Consider the following 24327-nt stretch of genomic DNA (forward strand, 5'->3'; position numbering starts at 1 on the left):
GGGCCACATCTACAGGGAGATTCTGCAGATGTGGGCTCCGTGATTGCAGTGTTTAAGGGTAAACATTATAAAAACAAATAAATGAGCAAACTAATGAAATGTGATAGACAGGATGCCCAAGTAATTACTATAAAATACTGTGTCCTTTTTTTTCTTCTTTTTTCAGAGACCCAGAAAGGACTTCAACCACTTGGTCTATTAAGCTGGTTTCTATCACTAGGTAGAGTTAGTGGCGCTTTATGTTCTAAATCATAAATACATGATTTGTCCTTGGTATGCTCTTTTCCATTGAAGTTTGTTATCTCATTGTAGAAATGGAAAAATGTACGAATTGGTGATATCACACCGGTGGGTGTCTATAGCCTTGAGAATTTGACCTGCAGGTGGGAATTTTTCCATGTGGGAATTCACCTGGGTTCTAGACTGCTGACAGTTTAGCCTCAGTCATGGTTCCTATAAATAACTTCAGGAGTGACTCTGATCCTAGACTCTAGGAAGACCCTTGACCATGAGGGTGATTCTGTTTCTCAGTGCCCTTTTGGGGCATATCTACTGTCGAGAAACATTTGTGGGGTAAGTCACATTTTCTTAAAATAATTTAAAAAATGTTTATTTTATTGATTTTAGAGAGAAGAAAAGAGAGAGAGAAAGAGAAAGGAATGTCATTCTGTTTTTGTATGTACCCTGATTGGGGATTGAACCAGCAACCTCTGTGTTTCGGGACAATGCCCTAACCAACTGAGCTATCTGGCCAGGGAGGGTTATGCTTTCTGATACCTGTTTAAATTTTCTTTACTTGATTCAAAGAGTCTCTCACTGGATTGTGGCAGAATCTTAGGTATAAGTGTTCAGCATTTTCAAGAGAGTTCTCTTAGATTTGGAGAAGAGAGAGTGGAAGTAGTAGAAATCTGTGATCAGAGAGAGAGAGAGATAAAGAGAGATATGAATGACATTTAAAGAAAAAATAAAACTGAGCCCCTATACCTTAATTCTCTCTGTTCTTACTCATTTCCCCCTCTGCTGATCAGGATGTAGGGGGTGACAGACATGAGTGAAAACAAAGCTGTTTAGACACTTACTCAGTGCCATCCCTGTAAGTGTTGGGTTATTCTCCCTGCCTTCCTGGGCTTCATCCTCCAAGTCAGCCCTAGTCCTCCACATCTTCAGATCTAGTGCCCAGGCGGTAGAGCCGCATCAAGGGGGACACCAGGGTGGCAGACTTCAGGCCAAATCCAGCTCTCATGGCTTTGTAAGATTCACCTTTGTTCCAAAATACTTTGGTTCCAAGATTTTTTTTTTTTTGTATTTTTCTGAAGCTGGAAACGGGGAGAGACAGTCAGACAGACTCCCGCATGTGCCCGACCGGGATCCACCAGGGGCGATGCTCTGCCCCTCCGGGGCGTCGCTCTGCCGGGACCAGAGCCACTCTAGCGCCTGGGGCAGAGGCCAAGGAGCCATCCCCAGCGCCCGGGCCATCTTTGCTCCAATGGAGCCTTGGCTGCGGGAGGGGAAGAGAGAGACAGAGAGGAAGGAGGGGAGGGGGGTGGAGAAGCAAATGGGCGCTTCTCCTATGTGCCCTGGCAAGGAATCGAACCCAGGTCCCCCGCACGCCAGGCCAACGCTCTACCGCTGAGCCAACCGGCCAGGGCTGGTTCCAAGATCTTATAAAGAGTTTTAGGCAGCATTTCTTTTCTTTTTTCTTTCTTTCTTCTTTAAAAATTTCCATTGATTTGAGAGAGAGAGAGAAAGGATGAGAGAGAAAGAGAGAGAGAAGCATCAACTTGCTGTTTCACTTAGTTGTTCCATTTAGATGTGTATTTATTGATTGCTTTTCATATGTGCCCTGACTGGGGATCGAACCTGTCACCTCTGGTGCACCAGGTTGATGCTCTATCCACTGTGCAACCTGACCAGAACTAGGCAGTGTTTCTTGAAGAGTGTGCCAGGGAACTAACAAAGTGGTCAAATAAATTTAGCCCCCCTAAGTGGGTGGTCAAATAAACTGGGGAGTCAGAGGGTTAAATAAACTATAGGATTTCTAGGTTCTTTTAGTAAATTAGTGTGCACTGTAAGTCTATGAAAGGGGACCTAGGGTGCTGCATCTACCCAATCAATTTTTTTTTTTTTTACAGAGACAGAGAAAGAGAGAGTCAGAGAGAGGGATAGATAGGGACAGACAGACAGGAACGGAGAGAGATAAGAAGTATCAATCATTACTTTTTCGTTGTGACACCTTAGTTGTTCATTGATTGCTTTCTCATATGTGCCTTGATCGTGGGCCTTCAGCAGACTGAGTAACCCCTTGCTCAAGCCAGCGACCTTGGGCTCAAGCTGGTGAGCTTTGCTCAAACCGATGAGCTCGCGCTCAAGCTGGTGACCTTGGGGTCTCGAACCCAGGTCCTCCACAACCCAGTCCGATGCTCTATCCACTGGTCAGGCTGTACCCAATCAATATTTTTGATCACCAAGCTCCTCCTCAGTTTGTTTTTTTTTTTTTTTTTTTTTTACATGCTGAGCAACTCAAATGGCTACTAGTCCTCAGCACACACACCAGGAAATATTAGCCTAATGTATTATTTTTTCCATTGCCTTTCTGCTAAAGGAGGATTCCTGGGAGTCTATACATTAATCAAAACAACTGAGATTCAAATGGAAGAATTTTCAGACCATCTGTGGCAGGTGGATACGTGAAGGCAGGACCTCATTCTATCACATATATTCTGCTCGGGTTCATTGGAAATTGCATGGTGCTTGGTTTTGGAAGATCTGAATTCTTTTCCCTGTGTATGGCTTTTTGTACTGATCCCTTCCCTGCTGTCCAAATGGGCAGAAGAGTGACACAGGAAGTCAGCCTACTTGGAGAGAAGGATAGAGGAGAAATATTTGTCACAAAGGAAGGGTTATAAGAATACAGCTCTATCTACTACCCAACTTTTTACTAAGGTTATCTGTTTGCTTGTTTTACAACTTCTTTTTCCTACCTAGTTGTCCTTGTTATCCTTTATTCCCTATTATGTGTATATGTGTGTGAGAGAAATAGGCACACCATGATTTTTCCGGGTCCCAATTGTCCCTAGCCATATCCCAGGTTTGGGCTACATAAATGGCATTTGGAGATGGAACTCCGATACATTTAACAACACCAAAAAGAAAAAACCCAAAAAACAACCCACTCTAAGTCTACTCAGATGTGAATTCAATTCCTCTTATAAGCACCAAACTTACACTTTTTTTTTTTACTTATTTCTGAAAAACAGGAACAGACAAGTTTTAAAAGCCAATTCTTTATGAGCAGCAGGTGTTATTTGAGTATAATCATTAGCTAAAGGAAAGGTAACTTTAATGTCAAGCTTCCTGCTAGAAGCAGGTACACCTCTTAATTATTACTTAGATAACATACCCTTGGGGGAAGTAAAGCCATTCCATCAACTGCTTGTTCTGGGGATTGGGTCAGTATACTATTTATTAGTTTCTTGATTGCCAAAGAGATTATTGACTGCTGCATTAACCTCCTGGCATGTGGCGCTAACAGGAGCAGAAAGCAACAGGAAACAGTGTCCGGGTTTTGCTTTTAAAACCATGTCTGTGGTTAATACTCTTTAGAGATCAAGTTCTTGAGATCGTACCAAAGAATGAAGAACAAATAAAAAATCTGGTGGAACTGGAGGCTGAAGAACATCTCCAGGTATCTGTCCTAGAGGAGGTTTCTGTTTCCCAGACTGAGTACTCCACAGTTAGACATGATGATTGAAATCTCTTATTTTGGACTGTATCTCATCTTCTCTGATGGTGTGTGGGATGCTCACTCAGGAAGTTGGGATGCAGAAAACCTGGGCTCTTGTCCCAACTGTGTGACATTGGGCAAGTCACCCGAGATTTCCTGTCTCTCATTTTCCCATTCAGTATAAAGAGAATGAATAAACTGTTCTTGTATCTCACAAGTTTATTGTAAGAATGAAAAGAGAGCTTGAAGTTACTCTGAAAAAATTTTGAACACCTTTAACGCATTATTTCCCTCCTAAAATAATTTATAGTATTAACATTTTGTCATAAAATGAATTCGATCACTTGAATGTCAACTGTTAAAAAAAAATGCCATGGTTTTAAATCATCTGTTCCTTCTACCCTTTTTAATATCTAACAGCGAGAGTGGGGGTTGTAACACATAAGCTGATGCTTGGCTATTTAAAAACCCTTCACATGATATCATAGTGATTCCACAATGATTCTAGTCTTGTGGGCTCAAGATAAAATAGATATGAATTGATTTCTTGAAATCTATCAGTGATGAGCTGTTCGTTTCCCTGGAATGATGCACACATTGCCTTGGCCTTTTATCCCTTTCAGCTTGATTTCTGGAAATCGCCCACCATCCCAGGGGAGACAGCCCATGTCCGAGTCCCCTTTGACAGCGTCCAGGCAGTCAAAGTTTTCTTGGAGTCCCAGGACATTGCTTATTCAATCATGATTGAAGATGTTCAGGTAATTACTCCACAGACCATCCTTCCAGAGGCTTGCTGGTCCACTTGGACCAAAGGACCGTCCTCTTTTACCTTTGGGTATTCTCAGCCAGGGAAAGAGCCTGTGGGAGCCAGTAGGGCCCCCCTGTGGTCTGGCCCACTCCTGCAGAGTGGGTAGGGAGCTATCCTACCTCTCTCTTTTGCATTTGGCACCAATGGGATACGGTAATAAAAAATTTAAGGAAAAGGGGAAAAGAGAGTCTCTGGCATGAAATATAAAAGGCAAACTGATAGTCGTTAGTCAAAGTAGGTAAAAGTAAGATGTTATTCATCTAGATTTTAATTGGAGGTTTTCTTAGGCACTGTGTCCAATGGTGGGACATAGATGTATTGGCCACCATAATGACAAGTACCTTCTGAATGAAAGATGAAGCAGTCAACTCTATAGATTATAACAGAATTTATTATGGAATAATTTACTTCTGGGAAGATTGGGCCAGAGCAGACAGGCAGATGATCCGGCAGTGTTGTGCAAATTATTCCCCGCTACGAGACCTCTGTTACTTTACTCTGTGCATGTGCGTGTGCACTTTTTTAATAGTATCACTTAGGTACTAATGGTTGATAAGACACAGGGACAAAGAATGCAGTATCTCCAGGGGCCATAACTCCTGGTGGTCTTGTGCTAGACCAGTGATTTTCAACTGGTGTGCCACAAGAATTTTTAAAACATGTAATACCTGACTGTTTAGTAGTCAGGGGACTGATTTCTTTTCCTTTAGATTGTCAAATAAAAAAAATGACAACAGTCAACACAACAATAGCTGTCCAGTGTGAATGAATCACAATATCTTTTTTTTTTCAGATTAGCAAATAATATATTTTTTGGTGTGCCATAGAATTTTAGTAATTAGTTTATATGTGTCATGAAATTAAAAAAAACAGGTTGAAAACCACAGAAATAGATGATTATATATAATCAATACTATTACAGTTACCAGTTTGATATTCATCTCGGTTGTCATGCCATTCTGGATGTTACTAACAAAAATATTCATGGCTACCTTTTAAGGAACACAAGTAATAATGAACTAGAAAGTTTGCTGTGCTTGCTGAGGATTGTGAAGTTGGTCAAAGGTCACCACGTGAAACTTAAAAAATAAAATGCAACCCCAGACACAGAGAAGGCATTGGTTTTATTCACATCTGTATCTATATACCCTGGGTCCCCGAGAGGTAGGATAAGCAATAGGCAACCATGGGACTGTCATCCTATATTTTCAGCATCTGGCTGTCCTGAAGCCCCAATAGTGCCCCGTCACCTTTCAGGGTGCTACCAGAATAAGGGAAAGGCATGACCCCAAAGCCTATAGGACAGGAAAACAAACGCTTTGGCTTGAGGACTTGCGTGTCACCATTTCCTTCACAATTATAGATGCAAATGCATTGCTCTAAACCAGGGGTAGTCAACCTTTTTATACCTTCCACCCACTTTTGTATCTCTGTTAGTAGTAAAATTTTCTAACCGCCCACCGGTTCCACAGTAATGGTGATTTATAAAGTAGGGAAGTAACTTTACTTTATAAAATTTATAAAACAGAGTAACAGCAAGTTAAAGCATATAATAATAATTACTTACCAAGTACTTTATGTCAGATTTTTGCTAAGTTTGGCAGAATAAATCTTTATAAAACAACTTACTATAGTTAAATCTAAATCTATCTTTTTATTTATATTTTGGTTGCTCCACTACATCCCACCATGAAAGCTGGAATGCCCACTAGTGGGCGGTAGGGACTAGGTTGACTACCACTGCTCTAAACTAAGCATAGGTATGATTGGTTTGTTTTAGGTGTTGTTGGATGAAGAAAACGAGGAAATGTTATTTAACCAGAGAAGAGAACGGAACGGTAACTTCAACTTTGGGGCTTATCATACCTTGGAAGAGGTAGGTGTTTCAAAATGAACATCTGAGAAATGGGCCATTCTTTGAGATGACAAAGCTTATACTTTCTTTTGGTGATTTAATGGAAACAATTCTCATATTTCCTAACTTCTCCAAGTTTCCCTAGGATTTCCCAGCCAGTATTAAGTGCCGTGTCTTAAGGGAGGATACAAATAGCCTACCACGGTCATGCTCTCTGCTCAAGGACCCCTTGCTGATTTCCGGCCTGTGCTGCCTACAAAGCCATTTGAGAGTGTGGTTCTTGGCTGCCATTGACGACAGAATCAGCAGACATCTTGACACCTCTGACTTCAGCCAAGGGCAGGGTCTCCCAACTGCCCAAAGTTCCTATATCTCCCCCTAGCAGAATCTCTGCTGTCTTTCCTGAGTTTTGCTGGAGTAAAACTTCCTCTACCTGAGTCACACACTGACACCAGGGCACTTGGGCAGTGGCAGCACTTTGCATGGCCCCACAGGGGCCTATTTGCACTAACTGATTTGGGGGTGAGGAATGGAGGAAAGGAAATAAGGAAATGGGGACTGGGGGCTTATGGGGAGAGGTGAGGAATTAGGGAAGAGCCAGAGGGGAGGTATCTGGTAGATTACTGATTCCCAAATCAGGAATTATAAAATGCAAAGAACTCTGAAAACAAAGTCCCCCCCCCCCCCTTAATTTATTTGGTGGCAAAACCCGATCTAAATTCATTTGGGGGCAAAATTGGACCTGAACTGACTTGCTACTCATTTGCATCACTGCCAGAAATATCAATGTATTTGAATAGGGAGCAATACCACATGTAGAATACACAGTACAGGCTTCCCACCTTCCTAAAATCTCTCCCCACACCCTCAAAACAACAACAAAAATCCCAACAACAAAAAAAAACCCTCAAAACCAAAAACCCTTAATTTGAAAAATGTGTACGGCCCTGCCGGTTTCAGATTAGGGACCATAGATCAATCCCTAATCCCCAGGAGAAAAGGGAGCCTGCCGTGTCCCCTTCTTTGCAGGCCTCACAAACTGGTGTCTGTCCTACCGAGAGCAAATGCCAGCAACAGCTGGAGGAGCTGTGTCCATGCTGTTCGTTCTCCAGGCACGCCCAGACGTGTCTCCATCCCAGCAATGGACACAGCTTGGGTGCCCCAGTTGCACAGAATTTCAATCAACTTCGCAAATAGAAGGGGATGAATCTGTTGACAAGCGCATCTGCAGCAGGCACCCCGCTGCCCCGGCCTGAACTGGCCCTGCTGAGTTTTGTGTTGCCCCCCCCTCCTTGCCTCTAAACCCACCTATATTTTTTATTTTATTTTTTGGTGCCGCTACCATCCGTGTTCCTCTGCTCGGGAGGGCAAGAGTCTTTTTAACTGCGGAAGTTCCACTCCCAAGCTGGGCCACAGGCAAACCAGAAAAATGGCCATTTTGTTTTAAGCACCAAACTGCCAAGAACAGTCTCGGCAGCCGCAAAATGGCTTCCCCGGTCCCAGCCCCTGCTGAAGCTGAGGGACTCGTCTCTCAGCTTGGACGCGAGGGTCCCAATCCGGCGGCATCCCCCGCCCGGCCCTCGCCACTCTGTCCTGCGGGTGTGGAAATGCAGGAGAGTGCAAATTCGCTAAGGGACGGATCTGATTATTTCTTTGCAAATGTCTTTGTGTTCATTTTAAAACATTTCAGATTTCCCAAGAAATGGATAACCTCGTGGCTGAGCACCCTGGACTAGTGAGCAAAGTGCACATTGGCTATTCTTTCGAAAAACGGCCCATGAACGTGCTCAAGGTACACAGGTGCAGCGGTGGCTTTTCCTCCCCAAGCTTCTAGAAGCCCGCTGCTCTCAGGCGGGGGCTGTCACTGCGGGCTTTGCCTGCAGCAGAGCTGTTCCTCCCCCCCACCCCTCATCCCCTTCTAACCGGTCCTTGCTGGTTTTGAGTATCCACCTCCTCACTCCCCCCCCCCCCACCCCCCTTCTTTTTCTTTTTTTCCTCTTTCCTGCGCAAACCGACGCAGGACTGCAGGACTGAATTAATGCTCTCGTCGTGATCGATTCACACGCAGGGACCCGGAGACTAACGCGCGGCTAGGAACAGAGGGAGGGGGCGGTGGTGCGGCACAGGGGTAGGGCAAATAAGTGAGATATTCTGTAATTAATCAAGCCAGTAGTTCTGTGCCTTGTTTCTCCCCCACCCCCCTCTTTTCTTTCCTCTTTTTTTTTCTCTTTTAAATCAAAAGAAAAAAAAAAAGAAAGCGCCTAAGCTAGAGCCGCATTTAATAAAAGAAAGAGTTCCTGGTTTTTTGTTTGTTTGTTTTGTTTTTAAATAAAGCAGTTCCCGCAGCCTGTGAAAGGGTGACTGACAGGTAACTAAATTGCCAAGGCAAATGCCCAGAAAGTAGGCATTTATTTTTTAGGTATTCCCACCTGTAACCTCTCACAGATTTAGTGTGGAAATTTCAAGTTTTTTTCACCTTGCTTTGAAAAGAGTGAAAATTATTTCCCCAGATTTCCTAGAAAGAGTTTGTTAAGGAAAAAAAAAAAAAAAAAGGAATGTCACAACTCCCTGCTAAATTTGGAAACGTTATGGCTGAGCACCAACGGACTCGGGACAGATGGATTGCACCAGAATGTTTTTCTCAAAGCAGGCCGGAGAGGAGTGGTTTGCCAGCTTTATTGACCCTGGGCTAGAATACATTGGCTAATGCTCCCTTCTTTTTTAAAATTTCCTCTTTCCTGTTTCTCCCGAAGCTGGGTCAGGAAACCGCAGCCCCCCCCCCCCCCCCCAATCCCGCCCCCTTGGGTTTTCTCGCTTTCTCTTCTCCGGGTGGTTTGTAGTTGAGAATGTTTTCTGTTTTTGAAAGTTCCCTCTGCTTTTTGCATTTGAACTCTTTGGAGGAAAAAGCACGTAACACTTTGAACGAAAACTTTCAAAATCCGTGAAACGTAATTTTTAGCGAGGATTTGCATTTCTCATTTACCTTATCTGTTATGTTTAGAGTGCTGCGCAGAGATAGAAGTTGATGGTGCAAAAATAATCTTTTCCTCCCCATTTACTGATCCAGTTGGCAAAGCCACTGCTCCAAATAAAACTGAGTCACTTAGATCATAAAATTTAAACTCTGGAAAGCACCCCTAGAGCGTACCATCCTGTTTTTATGAAGGACTCAAAAGGTTATCACGACCATTTTTATTACAAAAATAACACAATCATTGCATAAAATTGGAAAATAGGGAAACAGACCAAAAACAAAAAACAAAACAAACAAAAAAATATATCCCATATTCCTAATTTCACAATTGTGGAATGATGGCTATTACCATGTTGCTGCATATGATTCTATTTCTTTTTTCTCTCCCTCTTCCTTTTTCTCATGTTTGAGTGTACATTTACATGCATACACATAAACTAGCCGTTTTAAAAAATAAAAATGGCATCATACTATTCTGTAACCTGTTTTTTAAAAAATATTTACAATATACAATGAACATATTTTTATGTTATTACATTATCTGCATTGATTTTTTACAAACACGAAAAATGAAAAAGGCTATGCTTTTGTTAGCCTGCACTTAACCCTTACTTTAAAGAAAGGGGACCAAAAAAATCACGTTAAGCGAGAAGAGTTAATTGATGCATCACTGTCTACCCTTCCTCCTTCTCTCTCAATCACATCAAGTATAGAAAGAGCGGCAGGCAAGGCCCTGGGTAAAAAGAGAGGGGATTGGGAGGCCCCCCGCATCGGCGGAGCAGTCGCATTTCCACACTTCTTTTGCAGTTCAGTACCGGAGGAAACAAGCCCGCCATCTGGCTGGACGCCGGGATCCATGCTCGAGAGTGGGTTACACAAGCTACTGCATTGTGGACAGCAAATAAGGTCATTTTGCCTAAAATCCCTCAATTATTTTGTCCTTCTGGGATCAGACCCCACCTAAGCACACAGCAGTCCCCGTGGTCCCGAGGGCTGATGCTTTCAGCCCAATCGCTGCTTCTTGCCTCACGGGCAGGAAACAGACCCATTCAACCTTTTTTTGGTTTTGCACCCTGGCACTCTCCCGCGGGCAAAGCACTGAGTGCCTGTTAAAAGATACCGTGAACTCGAAGAGATTGAGAGGGTAGCAAAGAAGGACCCCCCGGGAGTCAGATTTCAGCATAAGAACAGACAAGAGAAAAATTGCTTTGCTGCCTTGAATCCCCGGGCTGAGGCTCGATGTGCTCGAAATCTATAAAATGTGAAAGAGGCTCAGATGGAAAATATAAACAGGTGCTAGAAGAGTTTACTCTGACCTATACAGTTCCAAAGTGGAATTGGTTAAAGGTTTTTTTGGTTGTTCTGAAAAGTTTCCAAATCAGATTTTGAAGTCAGAGTGTAGCCGTATCTTTCTTCCACATGTTCAGTGGAATTAAAGTCAGGACACCAGGCTGGGTGTGACCTCGTCTGGTATTTCTTAAGTAATTCAAAAATGACACGCTATAAATCAGAATGTTAATTCATGAGCAAAGGAAATCAATCCGCATCAGATCATTCAAGCATGTGCAACCACTTGCATACTGACTGATACATTTTTCCCTTCAATTAAAATGTGGTTACCTTTAGGGTATTATGAAATGGATATTTAACAGTTGAATAATAATGCTTTAGGATGGCTGAGCACAGGAAATGAGTAAATTTTAATCCAGCAGAAACTTCAACTCTACTGCAATTGATTGCAAGCAGAAATTTAATTCCCCAAGTGGAATTTAACCGGTTCTCTGTCTCTTTAGAAAAGTCTCTGCATATTTAAGTTATATGATGTTGGTCTTGAGTTCTTTGGAAAACTACACTGTGTGGTGATTAAGAAAAACTGCAAAAATGTCTTTGGTTCATAGATCCCTATAAGACACATACACGGCTGCCTGCCGTTGCAAACTGCCTCACCAGAATTAATAGGAAGGAATCTACTTTTGAGAGAAAATGGATCAGTAATATCTGATTTTCATTTAGTATAAGTAAATAATTCTGACCAGAAATAAAAGTATAGACACTGGCATATGAAACACATTAGCACTGCAGGAAATTGGATGAAGTCCTGGAAGACTTTCATTGACCAGCGGTGATATCTAGTTCATGTTTGGGAAAAAAAACACATTGCCTTAATATCATATCCTGTATTCCCTGGTGAAAGGGAAGTATGAGCTTGACATATAAGTTGTTGTCTCTGCTCAGATTGCCTCTGATTATGGAAATGATCCATCCATCACTTCTATTTTGGACACAATGGATATCTTCTTGCTGCCGGTCACAAACCCCGATGGATATGTGTTCTCTCAAACCAAAGTAAGCCTGGACTTTTTCTCTTCTTTAAACAAGAATCTAAGGGGATGTGTAGGAACTTTGAAAACCAAATAAAAGTTATCTTTCTCTCTTCGATCTGCCCTAAACAGAATGTCTAATTGCTCAGTAATATCCATGAACTGAGGCATGCAGTGGAATTTATAATCACTTTTTATTCCAGCCCACAACAATTTCATATATTGTCTCTGTCAGAGCCTTATTTCGGTTGTTAGGCTGGGCTATTAGAGTTCAGTGTTCACTGTGAGTCACCTAGGAGATTTGTTCCAATTATCTCTGTGTTTTTGTGGAAGGATTGATAGAAGAGAGGAGGCGGATATTACCTGCTGACAATTAGATTTGTGGTAGGATTTAGGTAGGCAGTACAATACATCTAACATTTTACTTAAAATCTGTAGAAGAAATCCTCTGGGGTATTACTAAAAGGAGTTATGTAGTTCTTTTTTTCCTTTAAAAATCTCATTACAAAACACCATTGTGGCAACTGTGACCCCACGTATGTTCAAAATGAGTGAGAGCTTCAAGTTTATTTTTGGAGCGTCTGACTAGGAGAGTGTCAGTTTCTCAGCATCTGATCAAAAGGAAATTGTACAAATACTAGTACTCATCTTATGAGGCACCCTATGAATAAAGGTTCCACAGGTAAGTTTGGGGAATATCTCCTACTGTGTCCCTTGCTTGGAATTTCATAGCAAATATCGAACATTAAAAAGAAAAAGAAAAAAAAAAAACCTCTAGAAGTTTTAAAGTAAATCAGCCAGTTTAGCTCTCTGTTTTCCCCAAGTATTCTGTCATGGAACTCTTGCTCTCACCCCGTTTTGTTGTTGTTGTTAACATTTAATATTTATTGCAATGTTAAAAAATTTAATAGAACTGGTGTTCTATGGAACACGGTTTGGCAGGTGTTAATTTGAGGGGATGGGGGGATATCTACTTCTATGTGAGACAGCCTAATAGGTCCGATTCAATCTCTGTATGAGGATTATTGCACAGCACTGTGGACAGGGAAATTCGTGCAGTTCCAAATGCAGTTCCAAAGGGGTCTTGGGGGAGGGATGGAGTGAAATTAACAGAATTCCAAGGAGACCTGATCAGTCTGGATAACTGTCTCCCCCCCCACCCCATTCTCTTTTGATTGGATTTTAAAGAATCGTATGTGGCGGAAGACCCGGTCCCAAGTGCCTGGGAGCCGTTGTGTTGGTGTGGATCCTAACCGGAACTGGGACGCAGGTTTTGGAGGTGAGCACAAGGACCCACTTGCAGGGATGGTCACACCTTGTCTAGCTGTTTTGCATGGTTCTGCAGGGCTGTCAGCCTGCTAAACCCATTCAGGATTCAAGCCATTTAAAAACCTATTTGAAAAACACTTAACTAAATTTCCTTCACAGGCGCGCAGCGCTGTCACAGAGCTCTGAGCAGCATCTAATATATTTTGTCTCACATATCGGTTTCCCCACAAACTGTGGCTGCGCTCGGCTTCTGAGCTCTCAGAGCCGAGACATTGTGCAATGACAAGAGGCGTCCAGAAGCATAGAACCGACCACTAGAGGGGGTGAGGATCTATTCGGAGGAGAAGCATTACATCATCTATGGATGCTTCGAGAAAGAAAACTAAAGTACAAATAGGATCAAGCAATAGATTTTCAAAATAGATTCGAAAGAGAAAATATTAGCCTACTGCCCTGACTTTATTGACTTGGCAGCTCTAATTTGTCCGAGTTCAGTGGCAGCCTGGTTGGGGCGTTCCTTTATGGTTTCAGGCATCAGTTAAAACTCCTTACATTTCTCTAATCACAGAATGGAAATTAGTTTCGTTTTTCCTTATTAGTTAGGATAACAGTGAGGTGAGAAACTGCCTTGCTGTAGTTTTCTTAACACCTTAGCACAGTGTCTGGAACATAGAAGCAATCACTAAATATTTGTAAGGCAAAAAAATTAACGAGATTCGTTGAACCAAGAAAGAGTACACTGGGGAATTGTAACAGGATACGGATGAGTGGCAACTTCTTCATTCATCAATTTTACAATAGGTTTTTTTTGGTTTTGTTTTGTTTTTAGTGTAGGAAGAAAAGCCTCAGATCCAAAATAATGTTCTTATAAAATAACCCTAAAATAAGAGTGAATGGCTATATTTCTCCTTTGTCCATATCACTTAGAAACCCTGGGGGAACAGTCCCAGCCCCTACCTATCCCATCAGGGTTTCTCTAGCATTCATAGCCCTGGCCAGGCCACAGCAGACCCACTTCAGTGATCAGGAGTAACTCTAGTTGCTGAGAAAATCAAGGCCAAAGATGTCCTTGTCAAATCTGGTTGTATTTTCCTCACTGTGAAAAGGGTGTCAGAATTTCCTCGCATTTTGTGTCTTTGTGACTTAGAAGTACAGATACACAAACTCTTTGACTCTTGGATTCTAAGAATTGGAAGAGATCCCAGAAAATGAACTTGCTCAACTCCCACCCAATGCAGGAATTCCATCTATAATATTAAATCTAGCTTTTCTTCCAACAACTCCCACAGAGAGGAGATGATCTAATTCGATAGCTCTTTCTGCCATCGAGAAGAACCATATTTTAAAGAAAGGAGATATGTCTAGAATCACTTCAGTTAGGCTTCCTCATGGTGACATTCTGGCTCTGATTTCCAGGAGAGGAACTTTAGTGATGCATGGTAACTGCCTCCATACAGTGTCTCCTTAAAGCTTACCGTTCTCTTTGGGATTCTTCTGTATCCCATCAGGACCTGGAGCCAGCAAAAGTCCTTGCTCTGATTCATACCACGGACCCAGTGCCAACTCTGAAGTTGAAGTGAAATCCATAGTGGACTTCATCAAGAGTCACGGAAAAGTCAAGGCCTTCATTACCCTCCACAGCTACTCTCAGCTGCTGATGTTCCCCTATGGGTATAAATGCACCAAGTTAGATAACTTTGATGAGCTGGTGAGTTTTTGAAACTTCATTTCAGGTCAGCCACAAATATCCATTGTGTGGACATGTAAATTTCAGCCGCAAAGTTAGGTACTGAGATGGGAGGGCACTAGTGATAGGTTATAAAGATGAATGTGACATAATATGTCCAGCCACTGAGAAGATTGTGATGTGGACTTTCCTAACTTGTGTCTTTGGGAAATAGAATTCATGAAATTATTGCCTTAATCTAGATGAGCAGGACCCCGGTTTGTACATAAGCTCCCAGGATGTGTTTTCTGTTGCTAAGAAAATAACCATTTGGATTTAGACCTGAGGTTCTTGGATCTAGAGGCAGATGCTCTATGCTGTCTTCTAGCCCCTTGCCTGATACGTTCCGGTGCCTTCAGCTCTGTGACTTGCCATCATGGTGCACTGATATATATTGGATGTAAAACACTCACTTCCCTAACTTGATATCATTCATCATCTTTCCTGTTGGAGGAATAATTAAACTGGTCGCAGTCTTAAGTCAGATGGTGACATTTCAGGGGGCTGCTTACAAATGAGGAAGAATTATCTCCAGCTGAAGAGAATGTGCAAATATTTCCAATTTGGCTTTTAGCCTTGATTTTTTGAAACCCATATGCTAGAGATAAGCCCTGAGATGCGACCTTTTGGTTGATTTACTTTCAAATGGATTATTGTCAACAGCTTCTGGCAGAAATGGAATAGATTATTCCAATTCAGGTGCATCTCTAAACTCATCAATTGGATTTTAGCACTCTAGGGCAGTTTTCAGGGTTTTGATGGTGTGTAGTATCACTCAAGGTTGAATTGGGGGAAAAGGGATGTTAGGGTTGAAAAGAACCTAAAAGGTACTTCCAGTAGATCTAGATCACCTTAAATTATCCAAATGTCTGCTGGATTCTATGATTGGATGGCTTCCTGGCTTCAAGGAGCCTGTTCCATGTTAGGGCATATTTGATGGTTTGCATTCTTCCTTATAGAGAACCACCTCCTTACGGTTTTCACCTACCAGCCCTGATTTACTATCTGGCTCCATAGAGCAAGTTTATTTCTCTTTGAGAGGCAAACTTTTTAATTACTTGAGAAGTAACCTGCTTCTTGTAGGTTTTTCCTTATCTCTATTAAATACCCCCAGTTCTTTGGAGCGCTCATAATAAGGTCCCAAGTTTCCATACTATTCAGGTTGCTGTTTTCCAAACCTGCTTTGGTTTGTCTGTGTTTTTCAAGAGTAGCTCCCAGAAGTGAATGTAAAACTTGTGTTGTGGGTTAAGCAGCATAGCAGAGCGTGACCATATCGGCCCCCATCCACACTGAACACTTCTGCTTATGCAGTTGAGGGTCAGTTAATTGGCAGTAGCACCGTACTGTTGACTCATGTTGGGCTTATTGACAACTGAAACCCCCAGGCTCTCTGAGGATTCTGCAGAGCCAGGTTTCTCTCCATCTGGTAATTGTACAGTTGTTTTCCTGGACCCAAGTTTAGGGCCTTACATTTATCCCTAGCAAGGATAGTAAAGCCTCAATTACTCAAAATTGGAATCCTCAAATGATGGAAAATATTTTGCTGAGCTCTACTTCTTGGAAAAAGAGACAATCATAGGGAAATAAGCCAATGTAAGGAGCTAGCAAAAAAAAAAATTAACTTTCTGGGTGTGTCCTGGGGTCAGTACACATTCCATTCAGCCCCTTACTCCCACTGTACTTCCACCCATAGCCCTGAACAAAAAGAGCTGGTGGCAAAGTAATGATCCTGGTTGTTATTAGTGCAAACACCTAGTGATCAAATAAATAATGAGGGTCTTCACATTGTATTTTATTCAAAAATTTATTTATTGATTTTAGAGAGAGGAAGGGAGAGAGAGAGAGATAAAGAAACATCAATTTGTTGTTCCACTTATTTATACATTCATTGGTCGATTCTTATATATGTGCTCTGACCCGAGATTGAACCTACAACCTTGGCATATTGGAATGACGCTCTGAACAACTAAGCTACCTGGCCAGGACTTTATGTTGTATTTTAAAAGCTAATGAAAGTGAGCTGTGCTTACTTTTCAGTGAAAATGGTTGAAATGAAAAGGATGTTATGCTTAATCCTTAGTTATAGAGTCCAGTTAACTAGACTGTTTCATTCTACTTTCTGCTATTGGGCATCTATTCTTCCCAGAGACAAATGTTATTCATTCACCTTTTCTTGGTTCTCTAACTCTAGACTGATGTGGCTCAAAAGGCTGTCCAGTCTTTGAAGGGACTGTACGGCACCAAGTACAAAGTAGGACCTATCTGCTCAGTCATCTGTAAGTATCTAATGTGTTTTTACAAATGATCCACTAAGATAGCAAGCACCATGTGATTTTGGGCCAAAGCCTATAAACGCCCTGGTGTGAAATGGATATGCCTTCATGCCTGCAACCCAGCCTTGTCCAGTTGCCCTCAGCTCCATGACATACTTACTATGTGATATCTAGAACAAAGAACTTACTAAATATTGGAGTTGTGTGCTCTCTGCTCTGCTTGTCCTGATCCCCCCCCCCCTTTTTGTGTGTGTGTGTGGCAGAGACAGAGAGTCAGAGAGAGGGACAGATAGTTGTTCATTGTTTGCTTTCTCATATGTGCCTTGACTGGGGAGCTGCAGCAGAGCGAGTGACCCCTTGCTCGAGCAGCAACCTTGGGCTCAAGTTGGTGAGCCTTGCTTAAACCAGATGAGCCTGTGCTCAAGCTGGTGACCGTGGGGTGTTGAACCTGAGTCTTCCACATCCCAGTCCGACGCTCTATCCACTGCACCTCTGCCTGGTCAGGCTTGTCCTGATCCTTATAGCTCACTTTCTTCATGTGGATTCTCTGCCTGAAAATCAGCCTTTATCAAGACCTGGTCCCAAGTCATCACTTTTAATAATTCCAGCTTTCTTGGCCAGACTTCCTGACTCTCCCCTCTCCCACAGTGGATTGGGATAAAACAAGAAACAACTGTACTGCTATGGGAAATCCCAATGCACCTCTGTGCAGATTCAGAGCCCCCCAAAGGTATCCCCCAGTTCCTTATGGACACAGCCAGAAACTCGGAACCCTTTGGTTGAATGCCCAGAAGTTCCCTAGAGCTCCCATGTCTGTGATCCTTTGGAAACAAATGCCTCTTACAAGCACTCACTCTGTTCAGCACACTTTTATCAAGCATCTACTAAGTGCTAATCTTTAAGCCAAGTACTGGAGACATACTGATCCCACAGACAACTTACTGTGTAATATGAGAGATGAAGGAGTCCATGACTTTAAGTATGATATGTGCCGTAAGAGGCTATAAATGCTAAAAAGTATTAGAAAGTTAAGAGGACTTGACAGTGGCCAAGTCGGGAAGAGCTTCCTATAAAAAGAGGGCAGGGTTTTGAAGCCTGATCGGCTGATAGCTAGAGAAGGGGGAAAGGAATGGGATGTTCTGGTTCCTTCACAGCTCATTGCAAAGGCACTGAAGGCTAAACCTTTATGATGAACTCTGTGAAATACAAGGAGGTTTGGGGCTGCTGGAGTGGAAGTGGTGAGAAGGGGAGTGGGGAAGTTTAGGGTTTTTGTGTACCATGTTAAGGAGTTGAGATTGGAAGCCCCTGGAGAGTTTTCAGTGGGCAGTGAGCGCATTGAGGCATCGTGTTTTTGTTTAGATAAAACACGTGAGCTTCAGTGTGGAGGATGAAATAATAACAGTCCAGAAGCAGGAACATACCACACCAAGAGTGAAAAGAGTTCAGAGAAGAGATGGTGGCCCAACTAGAGCAGGAGGGAGGGAAGGGAGACATTTAGGACCTAAAACCAAAGGATTCTGCCATTTATCGGGGGTGGAGAGTGTCTCACGGAAGGACATTGAATGATGCCATTACCTGTGGGAGACAGCCAGGAAGGTGAAACAGGTGGGCTGGAAAGATAATGACTTCAGCTCTGGAAGTACCAAGGTTGTTTTCAAGTGGGGATGTCCGGTAGGCTTTGAACTCCATGGCCCTGAGATTTTGCAGAGAGAGAGATTTTGGAGTGGTTGACATAGTGAGGGTGGTTGGTTCAGGAGAGCAAGACCATTTCCTGTGTGGCAGAAACAGGGAAGGAGTAATTGTTGGAAAGGAGGCAGTGTTTAACAATGACAAAGGCCACAGAAAGGCCAAATATTACATGGACAGAATATTTACCATTGGATTTTCATTGCTAGTGTTAGAAAACAAAATTCAACTGAGTAAATTTAAAGATCTAATTGACTTTTAAAAACTGATTCATGAATTGGGCAGCATTTCACCTAACCATTAAAAGGGCACTCTGGGGTTTGTACAAAATGGAAAGGTTTCATAGGCGGAAAGAAGGTGGGATCATGAAGATAGGTGTGGATTATTTTAGGCAAGGACACCTCTCCGTAGGGGAGGGCAGGGGGTCTTTACAGGCAGATTAACGCACTAGTGTGGGTCAGGAGATTCCAAACTGATTTGTTTAGAATGCCACCCCTGGGAGAGGTGGAAACTGCAATGAGATTAGGTGTTAAATCTAGGTTTGGTATCATGGGCTTTTAGTACAGAGATGCCATTTTGGGCCTGTGGTTTTCTCTTTTTAACACTAGTGTAGAGGAGGAAGAACTCTTCCTCTATCCTCAACCGTCTTTTAGCACGTTTAATAAATAGACACGAGACAGATTAAGAGAGAATGACCAAAGTTAATAACACACATGTTTAGGAACCCCACATACATGAGAGAGGTTAGAGACCCCGCAGAAAGGGAAAATGAGGTATACACACACACACACACACACACACACACACACACAGAAGGTCATTGTGTACACACACACACACACACACACGTACACACACACACACACACGTACACACACAGAAGGTCATTGTAGATGTTCAATAAGTAGAAGCTGGCCCTGCCCTATAGATAGGTCAGAAAGAGAAAAAGGTTTATCTCTAATATTTTTTTTTTTGTATTTTTCTGAAGCTGGAAACGGGGAGGCAGTCAGACAGACTCCCGCATGCGCCTGAGCGGGATCCACCCGGCATGCCCACCAGGGGGCGATGCTCTGCCCATCTGGGGCGTTGCTCTGTCGCGACCAGAGCCACTCTAGCGCCTGGGGCAGAGGCCAAGGAGCCATCCCCAGCGCCCGGGCCATCTTTTGCTCCAATGGAGCCTCGGCTGTGGGAGGGGAAGAGAGAGACAGAAAGGAAGGAGAGGGGGAGGGGTGGAGAAGCAGATGGGCGCCTCTCCTGTGTGCCCTGGCCGGGAATCGAACCTGGGACTTCCGCACGCCAGGCCGACGCTCTACCACTGAGCCAACCGGCCAGGGCCTATCTCTAATAATTTTTAATTATGGGTAAGGCCCCTCATTCAAATTCTTCTAGGTAGTTCATTGAGGGAGGGCAGAGGCTTCTCTTGAGCCCACAGGGTTCTGGTTGCCTTTAACTCAGAACAATCAGCATACCACACAGGCACTTCTTGGGGTAACTCGTTCTGAACCCCTGCACTAGCTTATTGGTGACCTTTAGCAAAGCAGTTTCAGAAGAGTGGTGAGAGAAGCTGGAGGAGTACAGCGATAGGGAAGAGGTGAGACTGGGGAGGAGACTCTTCTCTAGAGGAACCTGGATGAGCAGGGAGGGAGAGTTAAAAATCAAGGACTCTTTTTTTTTTTTTTTTAGATAGACTTGTTTACTAACTGTGGGGGAGGATTAAGAGAAGGAGAGGTGAGAGAGAGAAGAGAGGAAGCAATGACCAATGTAATCCTGTTTCAGAGTGGGGGAAAAGGAGAGCAAGAACAGGACAAGCAGACTTGGGCAGATTGGGGTTGAACAAGAAAGAGTCTACAGACATGCTGGGGGCAAAGATGGTTACATCCATAGGAGGGTGGCATCAGGGATCAGAGAGAATGCATGGTTTTCTTTTTTTTTCTTTTTCTTTCTTTCTTTCTTTTTTACAGAGATAGAGATAGAGTCAGAGAGAGGGATAGATAGGGACAGACAGACAGGAACGGAGAGAGATGAGAAGCATCAATCATCAGTTTCTTGTTTTGACACCTTAGTTGTTCATTGATTGCTTTCTCATATGTGCCTTGACCGCAGGCCTTCAGCAGACCAAGTAACCCCTTGCTCGACCCAGCGACCTTGGGTCCAAGCTGGTGAGCTTTTTTTGCTCAAGCCAGATGAGCCCGCTCAAGCTGGCAACCTCGGGGTCTCGAACCTGGGTCCTCTGCATCCCAGTCCGACGTGCTATTCACTGTACCACCGCCTGGTCAGGCTGCATGGTTTTCTTAATGGGAGTCATTAAAAAAACCCAAAATTCAACCCAGTAACTTTGAAAATCTAATTGGCTTTATTAAGAGATTCATGAATCGGGCCGCATCCCATTGAGCAACTACAAGGGCACTCTGGGATTGTACAAGATGGAAGGTTTTCATAGGCAGAAAGAGGTGGGACGAAGAAGTTAGGTATGGATGGTTTCAGACAAGGACACCTTCTTTCAGAGGAAGATAGAGTCTTCACAGACTGATTACCTCACTACTGTGGATCAAGAAATTCTAAACCAATTTGTTTAAAATACCAGTCCTGGTAGAGGCTGAAACTGAAATTAGATCAGGTATTGAATCTAGGTTTGGTATTGACTTTTAGCACAAGTGATGCCATTTTGGGCCTATGATTTTCTCTTTCACGGTGTCTTGGAGAACAGAAGAGCAATAGTTTACACATCTTATCTAGAACTACCTAGAACACTTAATGAAAATCCAGAAACTACTGATCTGGTAATATTTCAGATCAGGGAAGTTCTTTTTTCCCAGAATAGAAAAAATTTTCCCCTTCCCTTTCCTTCCCTTCCCTTCCCTTCCCTTCCCTTCCCTTCCCTTCTCTTTTCCTTCCTTCCTTCCCACCTTTGGTAGAGAGAGAGGCTGGGAGAGAGAGACAAGAACATTGAGCTGCTTCTGTATGTGTCTGACTGGGGAATCGAACTGGCAGCCTCCATGCTCTGGGATGACACTCCAACCAACCGAGCTATCCATCCAGGGCTTAATTTTTTTACTGATTGATTTTTAGAGAGACAGAGAAGGAGAGAGAGAGAGGGTAGGAGGAAGGGAAGCATTCATTTGTTCTTCTACTCAGTTGAGCATTCATTGGTTGCTTCCTGTATGTGTACTGACCAGGGATTGAACCTGCAACCTTGTTTCTGGACAGTGCTCTTAACTAATTGTGCTAGCTGGCCAGGGCCTCTTTCTTCTTCCTTTTCTTCTTCTTCTTTTTTAATGATGATGCATTAAAAAAAATTCTTAAAAAAATCTAATAAAGCAACATTTTTATTTTCAGTTTCAATTTCAGTAATGATTTTGTCAATGAAGACAAATATACTTATCTAGTTTGTTGATATAAGAACATCCAAACCTGTAGAGAATCTTTACAAGAATTTATCTGAGCCAAACAGAAGATACACCTGGAAACAATATCTCAACAGACTGAGAAACATGCTTCGGAGAATAATACTTTGCAGCTTCTTTTATGCATTTGAGATTAAGGAGGGAAGTAAGGAAGATCACACAGAGGCGGGAGAAAGCAACTGAAAGGGATGACGGGATAGTTAAAATTATGGGCTCTCTTGAGGGTGATCACGCTTTAGAAGGAATGGTCTGAAAGGGGACATTTCAAAGTTGTGTTAACCTCGATGCACAGAAACAATGGACATGGCTTGCTTAAGGCAAAGATAAGCTTTTTACAGGCCTGCGACCGTGCCTCTCTGCCATGACCTGCCCAGTTAGGAATTTATGATGAGATCACGCTGTGAGATTACTTTCCGTAGATCCCCGTTTTCATCCACAAGTTGTAATCAATGTCATTGTTCTATTTTGTTAATGTTAGTTCCTGTATAATTTTACATTTTTCTACCTTAGGTATTTGTTATTCTGTGATAGTGCTCTATCTCAGTTATTGGGCCTTTAGATTGTTTCAACATTTTGCTAAACAATGCTACTGTGAACATGTTGGTATCAACTCCTTTTTCTTTTCGATCTTTTCGGAACAGATTTTCAAGTCAAATGGAGGGAACGGCTTTGGGGCTCTTCTTACATGTTTTTAGGCTATTCTCTGGGAAGACTTATCTGCTCACAGTTGCCCAGACTTTTTAAACTACTTTCCATGTGGGAATGTCCTCCCCTTTGGCAGGGGAACCACCAGGGAGGAGGGCCTTATGAGTGAGGACTGTAGGGAGAAAGGCCACCATAGCCACTTAAGGCTGAGGAACTCATGCTTTCTCTGGTTGGCAGCTTCTGAGTGGAGTCTGGGGTTCAGAACATCAGCAGAACAGCATCATCTGCCCCCGAGACCCTCAAACAGGGCCTCAAGCCATTTAATAATCTGTGAAATAAGTAGCCTTGTTATTCCTATTCGATGGATGAAGCATTTGGGCCTCAGTGAGATAAGTATGTGCCTGTGGTCATCCAGCTAATGTTTTGCAGAATCAAGGTTCAATCTGAAGCTAGCATCCTGTCCACTATGGACTTCTTGGTGAGACTCCCTGTGTCACATAGCCATAGCAAAGGCATGCTGATCATTTTGGTACCTAGGAAGGTCCAATTCAAGTCAGAAACCATTTGGTTCGTGTTATTTACCAGGTGCTACCATAGCTGCTGTGAGTGAAGACAGACAGTGGTCATAGGCGTTGAGTGTTCATTCACAATATTAACCACGAGCCCTGCTCCTCCCTGGTACAACCTCCCTGGTCTTTCCCTTTGCCTAGCCCCGTTCTTAGGGACTAGGTGCCTCAACTGTCTCCTTCTTTGACTCTACCTGCCCTCTCTGGGTGGGGCCTCACAGCTGATCCATTACTCAGCTCTTCTGAGTCATGACGGCCCCAAGTCTTTGTAGACTAATGCCACCTTCCTTCATCATCTGTCTTGCCAGCAGCCACACATTATACAGGTGCACATTGAGCGAACCCATCATGCACCACAGGTACTGGGCACATTATTTGATACTGGAACAAGCCTGTTCCTCCCTTATGCTGAAAGTCCCCTGAGGGCAGGGACCAAGTTTTTTTCCTTCTATTTGTAATCCCTCCTCTCCCTCTAGAGGAAACAATGCCTATACCTAGTGCTCCTCTAAAAAACAAGGCGGGGTGGCCTCCCTAAGTTATAGAAGATGCCAATTAGGAGAGCAGGCAGGATTCCAAATGGGTGGGGGAAGCCAGAGGCTCCTGAGAACACCAAGGAAAGCTAAGTATCATGTCCATTTACATAACACCTTGTGCTTTTTGAATGTCTTGCATTTTTTTCAAAAGCATAACCTCCTACTAAGCTATCTCTGCTCTCAAGGTCCATGCAGATGGGCCTATCTTATCTTTTTAATAACGGTGGAACGTAATATAGAGGTTATCTAGCTGTAAGGGGCCAGTGGGGATGGCAGAACCTGACTTGATTCTCATTTGCGTTTCAGACCAAGCCAGCGGAGGAAGCATTGACTGGGCCTATGACTTCGGCATTAAATACTCATTCGCCTTTGAACTGAGAGACACGGGTCGATATGGCTTCCTCCTGCCTGCCAACCAGATCCTGCCCACGGCCGAGGAGACCTGGCTGGGCTTGAAGACCATCATGGAGCATGTGCGGGACCATCCCTATTAGGGCTCTGGGGGAAATAAACACCTTTAAAAGCTCTCTAGTTTAAAGCAAA

General features: G+C 43.1%; 1 protein-coding gene across 1 annotated transcript; it reads left to right on the top strand.

Annotated features, from left to right (window-relative positions):
• The first annotated feature begins 414 nt into the window (after window positions 1-414).
• CPA2 (carboxypeptidase A2) lies at window positions 415-24327 on the top strand. Its single transcript, XM_066362668.1, has 11 exons — window positions 415-573; window positions 3604-3685; window positions 4348-4482; window positions 6313-6408; window positions 8078-8179; window positions 10169-10267; window positions 11597-11707; window positions 12871-12961; window positions 14460-14659; window positions 16869-16953; window positions 24091-24327. The coding sequence occupies exons 1-11, from the start codon at window positions 509-511 to the stop codon at window positions 24276-24278; spliced, it is 1254 nt and encodes a 417-aa protein (XP_066218765.1). The 5' UTR covers window positions 415-508; the 3' UTR covers window positions 24279-24327.

The sequence above is a fragment of the Saccopteryx leptura genome, chromosome 2 (assembly GCF_036850995.1).
Source record: "Saccopteryx leptura isolate mSacLep1 chromosome 2, mSacLep1_pri_phased_curated, whole genome shotgun sequence".
NCBI lineage: Eukaryota > Metazoa > Chordata > Mammalia > Chiroptera > Emballonuridae > Saccopteryx > Saccopteryx leptura.